The following is an 11,190-nucleotide window of genomic DNA, read 5'->3' as shown; positions in this document are numbered from 1 at the left end:
AAACATTTATGTGAGAGAAACACATTAATCCGTTGCCTCCACACACACCGCAGGCCAGGGAGGAGCCTGCAAGCAAGGTACATGCCCTTGACCAGAATCGAACCCTGGACCCTTATCCATTGAACAAAACCGGCTAGGGTGGGAAGCCCTGTTTTTACTATTAAAGTCTAGGTCACTCCTAAAGATCCAATGATGAGGTTTCTTATTTTCTCTTTTTTGCGTACCTGTGTTGTTTTTTAGGGTCAACATTTGTTGTTTTTATAATAAGGAAAGTAGACATTTGTAGTTGGGAAAAGCACTGCAATATATTGAGAAAGGTGAAAGCTTTCTGACACGGTCCTAGGCAGCGCCAGTGCCCAGCAGACCGGGCTGCCCATCACGCTCCCGGCTCACCCGGCCAGGACATGCATGAGGACTCCCCGGAAGCCAGTTCACTGGGGGAGAAGTGGAGGTGGCCCCTGGCACCAAGGACTCATCCCTTCCCTGCACTGGGCTCTCTCCTCTGCTCCAGGGGGAGGAGGGCAGAAACCTGTATCACAGCATCGCTTCCTTTCTCTCAGCCCCTCAGGCAAAGGTTAATTCTGGGTTCTCTCGGTGCCACCTGCTGGCGCCACTCAGCCAGGTAACCCTCCCTCTCCCTCCTACTTGCCCATCTAAGGCACCACGTCCCCACAGAGTGACTGTCTTCCCCCGGTAAGCCAGTCAGGGCCTGGCCCTTCAACAGCCTCCCCTTAGGTGCACAGTACCTGCAGGTCCCTGGGCTGGGGTAGGGGGGGAAGCCAGCCCCTCCTCCAGCCCAAGGCTACCGGCCCGAGACTGGGCTATGCCAGCTGGCTGGAGAGCATGGATCCGGTGCCCGGCCACTGGAGCACAGGTCTCACGTGTCCACACACTCATTCAGATTCTGGAAAGAGAGTCGGTGACGGTGTCCATGTTACCTAACAGACCCAGAGGCAGGGACCATCCACAGGAATCTCTGGCAGCACTGAAACCTTTGAATAACGTGCCTGGCTTTACCAGGTTCGGGGAGCCATTCGAAGGCTTCCTTTACTTCTGCTGCACGTTTAGAAAATGTCCCCACAGAAGGGCTGAGGCAAACACTGACTTCATCATTGATGCTTCTCTCTCCCCTTCTCCCTTCCTCTCTCCTGAATAAAAACCTTAAATAAAAAAAGAACCATATAGTGATTTAAACTAAGGTCAGGTGTTGCTTTGATAAAACACAAATTGTAAAACAGCTGAATGGCACTTACCGTGATGTAGAGCAGCAAGCCCCATGCTCTGCTGGAGGCCTGGAACCCAGGGTTCACCTGCTGCGGCCCTGGGGCCCCTGGGATGCCAGTCCATGGTGCCGGGGTCTAAGCTCGCTGACTGACCTCCTAGCCCCGCCCCTACTCCTCTTCCTTCCTCACTCACCCTGGGCTCCCGCCCTGCTGGCTGGGAGAAGTCCCCGGGGAATCTCATTTACCGGCCCTGCCCCCAGAGACTGGTGATTCTCTGTATTCTCTTTTCCTCCCTCCTGCCCCCTCCCCACCCCAGTCAGTGGCCTCGCCCTTCAACAGCCTCCCTGGAGTGGGGACCGGAGAGCAAAGGGGGCTGGAGAGAGAGACCCTGGGCAGTCCTTCCAAGGCCAAGCAGGAAGCAAAGGAGCGAGAACATGAGAGCCACTGCCCTGCCCCAGCTGACATGGCTGCCCCAACAGGTGGCCCCGGGGAGAGCCATTCCCCTCACCCAGGCCACCAGATCCACATGCTCCCTACACACCCACTGCCTCCGCCAACTGAGGCCCACACTGCCCAAGAGGATGCCAGCCCCGGAGAGCTGGTCAGCAAGGAAAGCAGTCTGTCACTTAGTGAGAAAGAACAGCCAAGGAACACACAGGCCCCGAAAGGTAGTTTTCAATCAAGCTTTTAATGAAAAGATCATAAAATAACAGTTTCTCATCACTGTACATTAAGACTGCACACTTCTGAATGGAGAGATCAGTCGTAGGTGAATTGCTTTTCTATGACATGTGAGGGCTGCGAACTTGCAGCTCTGACCTGAATTTATCCAAACTCTCGAGGGAAGTGAACATGATGACTGACAGCGGCGGTGGCCAGTACAGGAGTGCGATCACCGTGTCCCTCCCCCTTTCTGGGAAGGACAGAACGTAAGGACATGATCCCTCTTCCAGTTCCAATTAAACAAAACAGCTATAACCCCATCCCTCTCCCTCCCCCTCGAGGTATTTATGAATGGGCCAGTGCCCAACCTGGGGTCCCCCAAGGGGGGAGGGGGAAAGCAAGTGATGGGTGGGTACAGAGAGGCTCCCCTCAGCACCTGGCCCCACAGGGCCCCGCCAAGTGGAGGGGGGGGCCTGGAGAGCCTCCCTGTCCCAAGTGAGGTCTGTTATGCAGCATTTCTGAGGTCAATAAATTACAGCAATAAATAGCAAGGTGAGGTAGGGGGAGGAGTTCCTGGTAGAAAAAGTGGGGTGACTGAAGCTGGGGGGTACTGGGCAGCCTCAATTCCCACAGTGCACACCCACCCCCTCGTTTGGAATGTCAGACTGAGGCTCTGGTTAGTTCCCTCTCCATCCCCTCTCCTGGCATCGGATTCACAGGTTCAATAGCACCTGCCCCAACGTGGCTCTGGGGAAGAGCAAGGGCCTTGGTCCCTCGGGGGCAGAGCGGAGACCCCTTGTTTGTTCGCCGGAGGCCTGGCGCCTCTGCTTTTGTCCCCCAAGTCAGGGGACAGGACGGATACAGTGACCTCTTCCCTGAGCCCTGCCCTTCCGGCTGCCCAGGCCTCACCCCAGCTCAGGACGGTTGCAGGGATGGCGGCTGGGGTCTGCCTGCCCAGCCAGCCAGCCAGCCCAGATCGCACTCCTGCACTCGGTCAAGTCCAGTGAATACTGATGGGGTGGGGGCGGGGGACAGCCCGGCCCCGAGTGGTGACTAACAGGAAGCACGCGCGTGGCTGCGAGCGGTTCTGAAAGCCGTCTGGGTCCGGATTGCTCGTTCACAGGCTGAGGTGTATGGCTATGCTGCGAGTCTCTGAGATTTTTATTTGCTTAAAGGTTCGTCTTTGTTTTGCAACCCTGGACGAGCCCCTGCAGTGGCTCGGTCTGGCAGGGGCGTGCGGCGGCAGAGCCGGGGCTGCCTCTCGCTCGCCCCAAGTCTGAGAAATAAATACATTCATTACTGCACAAACATATTGATACAAAACAACACTGTTCAGAGTGTTTGCACCATCTGTGTTGGTAAGGACCAGCCCAGTAAGCCCCTCCTGCCACTGGTGGTGGTGGCGGTGGTGGGGTGGGTCCCCAGGGACCGGGACCAGCCAGAATCTATGGATGTGCAAAGGTCCTGGCTTTTTGGCTTGAGAGGGACCCTCACATCAACCCACCCCAGCATCTCAGGCAGAGCAGAGGTGGGCTCACCGCCATCCCAGGCCCAAGCCCAGCCTCGGTCTTGTGGTCAGAGCCAACAGCACCCCGTGGTGCCAGCTGGCCGGGGTGGCCAGAAGGCCGGGGGGCCAGTCAGCACTGGCCCAAGCTCTTTGGTGCCAGCTGGGCTTGGAGGCAGGGCTGGGAAAGAAGGCTCAGGTGAACTGCCCGCCCCTGAGGTGCCCTCTGCAGGAGGCTCTACCCGGGCGACCTGGAGGGGCCTCCAGAGGTGAGGACTCACTGGGACTGGCCTTCCAGCTGCTGAGGTCTGAAACTGTAAAAGTTTATGTAAACAATGAGATAAATATATTAGCATCTTTTTTCTGAGCCTGCTGAGGTTCCATACTCATTCAAAATGTGCTTTGGTTTAAAAAATAGGTTTTGTGAATTTGGGTATGAGCTTTTTTTTTCTTCTTTTTTTCTTTTTTCTTTGTTATTGTTGTTTATCCTCTTTCCTACATGACAACTGCTATTTTCTGTTTCCTGTTTCTCCAAAACATTCAAGAATTAAGTGACTAAAGCAGAGAACTGTAAGCCGCCCGGGGCCTCCATGGCCTGACTTCCTTGTGAGGCTCCTAACACATTTCCACGCACACTCACAGGCACACGCCACGTGAACTCGAAGGAAAAAGAAAACAAAACCAAGTGTGTGTCAGTCCACCCTGCCCCACAAACCCTTAAAACCTTAATCAGGAAACTAGTGTTTTGCTTTCTTGCTAAAATACAGAGAAGGCTCGGTACAATACTCAGGTGGGTACAATACTATGTCGCACAGACGTTGCTGAGTGAGGGGCCTCGGCGCCCAGTCCCTGAAGCTCTGCAAACGAATCGCCTACTTTCCCGAGGCACCCACCTCACGTCTGTGGCTCCGCGGTGGGGAGGCCACCCACAGGCCGGGCGTGCGCCCCTCCCGTGCAGTACAGACTTCGTGTCGTGTGGCTTAAGTGCTGACGGGTGGGGTGGGGTCGGAGAGCAAAGGGGCCTGCGGCAGGTCCTGCCCCTCACTGACCGGCTGGAGCCAAACCCTGGGCACAGCCTCTGCCTCCCCGGCTCAGGGCTGCGGGCACTGCCTGAGGCGCACCCAGGAGCCCTCGGTCCCAAACACACCGCTCACCACTGGGGTCCCTGAACTCAGGCTCTGTTTTCACTGGAGGGCCTCTGGAAGGGTTAGGGGTAAGGATGACTCCGAATTTTTTGGTCTGAACTTAAAATAGAAGAAAAAAAGAAGAGGAAAAAAAGCACAAGCATGAAGCAAAATGAAGAAGACAAAGCCACCGGCTCAGCCCTGTGGTTCCGGTCGGCCGAGGGCACGTTGGCCTGGCCTTGTGAGCTCCGGCCCATGGAGGTGCCGAGGCTGGAGGAGAGAGCCCAGTGAGGGGCGAGGGGTGACAGCAGACAGGGCTGGGCCAGTGGGTGGCAGCGGGCCAGTCCCCGTCCTGTCCCCCGGAGGGAACACATCGCTTTGGTCAGCCCTCCCCACGCCTCCACGCTGGCTGACACTGCTCCTTCCCCAGCTCACTTGCTCACAGGCCCAGGGAACAGGATGGAGAGGAAAGAGCTGGCGCCCATCGCCCCGGTGCCCAATACCTGGCTCCCCTGGAGCGGGAGCACTCGCACCCTCGCCTGGGCCTAGACCGGAGGAGCTGCGTGGCTCCCGGGCTCAGCAGACACTTGGGCCAGCCCTGTGCCCGGGAGACACCCACGCCAGCAGCCGGGGAGCGGCAGGAGCCTCGCCGAGAGGTGCTGCGTGGCAGCCCCGGGCTGTGCACCAACGAGAGGAAAACAAGTGTCCCTGCCTCCGCTGCCAGCCACCAGCTTACTGCTCTCCGTGTGTTTCAAGAGGTAGCAAAAGGTCAGAAGTCTCTCCACCTGACAGGACAGGAAAGGAAGGAAAGCGCGACGTCTGTCCACACGCACTGCGCACACCACGCACACAAAGCAAAGGAAAACGAGTACCGACGGCCCTGGCACCCGGTCCGGCCTCCCCCCTCCCCCCTCGAACCCCAGACCTTCCAGTTCAAACATTCACATAAAGGTTACACTGGTCTTTCTCTTAATAAAAAACAAGTACCTCTAAACAAAGATTCCTCGGAAACTATAGGAAAAGCACTCTCTCTCCTGAGGCAGCCCAGGCGGCTGGGGCCCAGGGAAGCCTTTGGCCAGGAAGGGCTTCTGGGGCCGGAGGGGTGGCGCCCCGAGGCCTGCAGCCAGGCGGGAGGGGCGGCGCCCCATACATTCAGCCTGCAGACCCAGGCTCAGCCCCGAGGAGGGGCCAGGAGGAAAATAAACTCTTGTTGGTTTTGGTTTTAAAAAACAAAATTCACAAAGAAAAAAGGAACAGATCAGTAGGAATAACAGCAACCCCGGCCCAGAGGGCTCTTTAGTTGTGGAGAGGTAGGCGGTGAGGGCCCCCTGGCTCGAGGGGGGGGGGGGCCTCCATCGCCTCCCACCCAGCACTGCTCCCCTCAGAGCCAAGGCGGCCCACACACAGACCAGCACTCCTGCGCACAGGGACACAGGCAGCCCGGACCCTCCAGCAGAGGGAGGTCCCACGCCCCCTGCTCAGACCTGACCTGTACAAAAAGGCCGAGGACGACCCGTGACCCACTCCCACAGGCCCTGCGGCAGCCCTGGGGGAGGGGGCGGGGGCCTGGGCGGGATCTGGAGGTAGACTGCACACCCACAATACCTTTGGGGCCCGGGACCCGGCCTCCTCTGCTCTCTTCCCTTGGTACAGACTGTGGATTAAAGCTCTGGGTAGGGGGGTGGGGGGCCGGCTAGAGGTGTCACCAGGAACCACCCCCTCTAGGATTGGGGTCCGGGCCTGGCCCCTAGGCCTCCTTACTTCTTTCTCCCATGGTTCCCGGGGCGGGCCTGCAGGAGGCGGGCCTGTAGGGCGCCCCGGGGCTGGAGAAGGTCTTTGGCTTCTAGGTGGGGGAGGTGTGCATGCGCAGGTGGCTGATGAGGTTGCGCTGCTGCGTGAACTTGCCGCCGCAGAGCTGGCACTCGTAGGGCTTCTCGCCCGAGTGCACGCGCATGTGCTCGGTGAGGCGGTACTGGCGGGTGAAGCGCATGCCGCACTCGTCGCAGGCGAAGGGCTTGAGGCCCAGGTGGCTGCGCATGTGGCGCGTCATGGTACCGCGCTGCGTGAACATCTTGCCGCAGATGTTGCAGGGGAAGGGCCGCGTCAGCCAGTGCGTCTTCTCGTGCTGCCGCAGCGTGGCCGGGTCCTTGTAGGTCTTCTCGCACACGGAGCACTTGAAGGGCCGGGGCTCGGCCGCGTAGGCCGCGCTGGGCGCCGACAGGTCCTCCGCCTCCTCCTCGGCTCCGCCGCTGCCCGTCTCGTAGGCGCCCTCCTCCTTGATGAACAGCTCCTCCTCCGTGTGCGTCTCCACGTGGGCGTTGAGCTGCTCGGAGCTGGGGAAGCCCTTGGCGCAGGGGATGCACACGTACAGGTTGTCCCCGTAGGACACGGTCTCGTAGCCTTCCTGCCGGTACATGTAGTGGGCGCCCGCGTGGCCGCCGCCCCCCTCGCTCTCGCTCTGCCCGCTCTCCTCGCTCGCGTCCTTGCCGTTCTCTTCCTCCTCCTTGCAGGCGTACGGGGGCTCCCTGTAGGGCCCGCTGGGGCCGCCCCCGGCCACGCCGCCGGCCAGGATGCCGTTGGGAACCCTGTCCCCGGGGCCTTCGCTCTCCTCCCCTGGGCAGGAGCCCTGGGGCCCCGCTTCCCTCCGCTCAAAGGGGGACCCCGCCACGGGCTCCTTCTGGCTCCACTCCTTCTTGCGGGCCGAGTGCCGGAGTCTCTTGCGGGGCTGCCCGCCAGGCCCCTCCAGCAGGCTCAGGTGGTTGTCCTCGGGCCCCTCCAGATCCATGGGCTCGCCGGGGGTGCCCCCCAGGTCGGCGTAAGAGGCACTGTTGGCAGCGGGAGGAGCGGAGGCCGAGAGGGGGGAGCCGTGCTGACTGTCACTCAGCTGGGCGGGATCCTCCGGCGTGAGGGGGGGAACAGGAGTGGCGGGGGGCAAGGGCGGGCTCTTCTTGGACAGGTCCAGGCCCAGCTCCTGCTCGCAGCCCCCACTGCTCCCATTGGTGCTGCAGCTGCCCAGGCCGGCCTCCCCGCTGGCCGGACAGACGGCCCGGCCCAGGCTGTGCGCGCTCTCCGGATTGGAGCTGCCGAGGAAGAGCTCATCATCTGAGCCTTTGGCCTGGGGGAGCTCCTGGGGGGTGTGGGCCCCCTGGCGCCCATCCATGAGCCCCGGATACCGAGCCTGGATGACAGAAGCCGTGGACAGCCGCTGGCTGCGGGGGGGCCGCCCCATGCCAGCAGCCCCCACCCGTCCGGGGCCGAAAGGCTTGCCGGCTCGCTTGAGCTTCCGACGGCAGAGGGCTGCCAACTCGGGCAGCTGGAGGTAGCTGGCGGCAGTGAGGAGAGTGCTGAAGTTGGGCTCGGCGGGCTGGTCGCTGGGCAGCAGCTTGCCCGTGTAGATAAAGTCCAGGATCTGCTGGAACACCGTGGAGCTGACCATGTCCGTGTCCAGGTTGATGAGGTTGTCGTGCAGGACCAGGGACTTGAAGTAGATGCTGCTGGCGGCCAGGACGTTCTTGTGGGCCCGGAAGATGGAGTTCTCCACCATGATGATGACGTCACACAGGAAGCCCTTCGTCCTCTGCTGGTTCAGCTGCAGCAGGAGCTGCTTCGAATGGCTGGGCAGCTCCATGTCAGGCCCCATGTCCCCGCGCCCTGCCCACGCGTACCACCTGCAAGCAAGAACAGGTCTGTGAGAGTTAGCTGACCAGGACCTGGCGCAAGGGCTCCAGGCCTGGGGGGGCCACAGTGGCACTCAGAGAGGCCGCCAAGCTGGCCTGGCCACTGGCCACCTCCTCAGGCCCAGGACACAGGGAGGGAACTCACACTGGCCACCTGGCGCTCAGAGTGCCAGAAAGGGGCAGCGGCACTGGCCCCACTTGCACTGATGACAAAGCAAAAGCAGGACAATGAAAGAACTTGACTTCACAGCCCCTGGACATCTCCGCAGTAAAGGAAGTACCACAGGCCCCGGGACCTAACAATGACACGGGATTCGGAGGAGCGGGGAGGTGGCAGACACTGAAGGCCAACTTCCCATGCGAACATGCAGCCACACAGCTCGGAGGACAAGCTAAAAGCCTACATTTTTAGGTGAAATCTCCCAATATTTTTTAATATATTTTTATTGCTTTCAGAGAGGAAGGGATGGGGGGGGGACAGAAACATCAATGATGAGAGAGAACCATTGATTGGCTGCCTCCTGCATGCCACCCCCCACTGGAGACAGAGCCCGCAACCCAGGCATGTGCCCTCGGCCGGAATCAAACCCAGACCCTTCAGTCGGCAGGCCGACGCTCTATCCACTGAGCCAAACTGGCCAGGGCGAAGGTTCTTTTTCTTCAATGCCCTGTGAGCCAAACCAAATGTGCAGCCTCCAGCCTGTGTTTCTGCTTTACCGGGCTGCCTCTTAAAGACCCTACAGGCTCCCCAAGCTTCCAGACTTGCCAATGTGTGTTCCCACCGCCCAGACCTGCAACCACAGGCAGTCCCTCACCTGCCCTCAACTCACAGGCGCTTAGCCCCTGGAGGCACAGAGCACTTCCTGGTCTGAGTCTCTGAGTGCTGAGCAGAAAATGTGCCCTGGCCACACCACTGGCACCACATAGGTCCTACCCCGGATCCCTCTGGGCAGGGCAGCACTGTCCCGGCCCGGGAAAGACAGCCAGCTGGCCTGGCGAGACTGGCACAGTCACCAAAAGGCAGAAGCCCCTGGCCTCATCAGGGACCCACAGGCTGGGTGGGGGCAGTGTGATCACCATGCGCCCACCCCAGAGTGGCAGGACCTACAGCACAAGGTCGTGGCTCCCTGCCCTCCAGCCGCTCAGGGAACATAAAAGCCTTCCAGAGGCAACTCTGCCACTCAGCTGTCCAGGCACCCTCACCCCCTCTGCACAGGCCTCCATCTCTGAGTGCTCTGAGCCTCACTCACCGGGGACCTCCTGCTCCTACCAGGCACCCAGCTCTGCCTCCCTCAGGACAGAGCCTGGAGGGATCGCACCAACACTGCCTCCCTGTGACACACACACACACAACACACCCCGCCCCACATGTGCCCTTGTTTACAAATATTAATTAAAAAAACCACACACAAAAACCCTAGCAACCAATCAAACCCCCAAAAGGCATCCGAGCTTTCCGTGAACACGTGGGTGCCAGGCTGCACCAGGGCCTGACAGCAGGAGGCAGCAAACGCTCGCTAGACAATAGGCCAGCCTGGCCCTGCAGGGCTGCTCAGCTGGGACTGAGGTGGGAGCCAGGTTCTATGGGAACCAACCTCCCCCTACTCCGTGCCCCCAGCCAGCCAGGCAGGCACAAACTGCCCACGGCATGGCCTCCACGCCGGCTGGAACACCCGGCCCCAGGAAGTACAATCAGCTCCACCAGCACCCAGACGCCCGGTGCTCCGAGCCTGTCAAAGGGACTGGTGAGGGCAGGGGGTCCCACCCTCCAGAGCCCGAGTCCACGGGGAGCCCCTCCTCCCCAAACCGAGGACAGTGGGCCAGCCTCCCCTCTGAGCGGCCCTGCTGCCGCACACAAAGCCTGCAGCCCAGGACACAGGCTGTGTGGCCTCCCAGAAGCCCCAGCAGAGCTGGTGGACGATGCCCTCCCTCCCCACAGTCCCCCTCCCACTCTCCCACCCTGCAGTCCCTGTCCCCAGCCTACCGGAGTGCCAGGGGCCCAGAAACCATGTGAGCAGCAGCGAGCAGGGGCAGCCTCCTTGAGCGCGTGGCCTCCCTTGGGGGTGCATCAATGCCCGGTCACCTGGAGAGAAGACGGACACGGTCACCCGGACAGCCATCACGGGGGGAGGGGCGGGGGGGCAATGAAGTAGAAGGTGCCTGGCAGTCCTTGGGGTTTCTCTGGCTGGGATGAAGGGGCAGCCAGCTGGGAAGGAGACAGTGGCCATAGTGCCCGGCCAGCAGGCCCAGTGGCAGGTTAAGATGGCAGCTCTAGGGAGCTCAGAGGCACTGCACCCGCCTTCCCCCAGGGAGCTTTAGGGCACTCCAAGGACCACCTCAGCCCCGGAGCTGGGAGCAGGCTTGAGTTCATGGCTGGCATGAAGACAGGAGGCCTGGGCAAGGCCCTTCAGGCGGCCACATTTACATGACAAAGGGTCAGAACTGGAGGCACTGGTGCAATGGGCTATTTATAAGAACCAGTCTCAACCGCTTCAGGCTCTCCTGCCTCCTTCCCTTCCAAATCTGCTCTTGCCCCCTCCCTGCCCAGAGGGCCCAGCCTGACCACATGGCCTCCCTCCCCTGATAGGAGTTTTCGAAAGCTTGGCCTTCCGATACCACCCTGCCAAAGCCACTGGCAGCAGCTACCAGAGGCAGGTGGGCTGCTTCTGGCCCCTACTTTTCAGGTCCCACAGAGGGGGGTTCCGGAGGTTCTGGCTCCTCGTATATCAACCACTCCAGTGGGCAGACCAGGCTCCCTTGGAACGGAGCCAGGGTGGGGGAGGAGGCCTGCGGCAGCTTGGAGCCCATCCCTGCCTGCCCTTCCCCGCCCCCAGGGAGGGAGGCTCAGCAGGTCCCTCAGGAATGTGACCAGACCCAGGGGTGCGGGTGCGGGTGGCTGGGAGGCCTCAACTCCAACCTGCCAGCTGTCTCTCCGCCCGAGCACAACGCCCTCTCACAGGGGTGGCCCAGGGGGAGGGGGACTCCGCTGGTCAGGGTGG

General features: G+C 60.8%; 1 protein-coding gene across 1 annotated transcript in view; it reads right to left on the bottom strand.

Annotated features, from left to right (window-relative positions):
* Positions 1-1,802: 1,802 nt before the first annotated feature.
* The window catches only part of HIC2 (HIC ZBTB transcriptional repressor 2), a 28,372-nt gene continuing 18,984 nt past the window's right edge, over positions 1,803-11,190 (bottom strand). The window contains exons 2-3 of the mRNA XM_084867825.1: positions 10,176-10,274; positions 1,803-8,182 (exon numbers count right to left, since the gene is read on the bottom strand). Of these exons, the coding sequence (XP_084723951.1) occupies positions 6,358-8,182; positions 10,176-10,201 (1,851 nt within the window). The 5' untranslated portion in view covers positions 10,202-10,274 and the 3' untranslated portion in view covers positions 1,803-6,357. The remainder of the gene's footprint in view (positions 8,183-10,175; positions 10,275-11,190) is intronic.

The sequence above is a fragment of the Pipistrellus hanaki genome, assembly GCF_964339955.1.
Source record: "Pipistrellus hanaki genome assembly, chromosome: 19".
Classification (NCBI taxonomy): Eukaryota; Metazoa; Chordata; class Mammalia; order Chiroptera; family Vespertilionidae; genus Pipistrellus; species Pipistrellus hanaki.
This window is presented reverse-complemented; position numbering and strand designations above follow the sequence as displayed.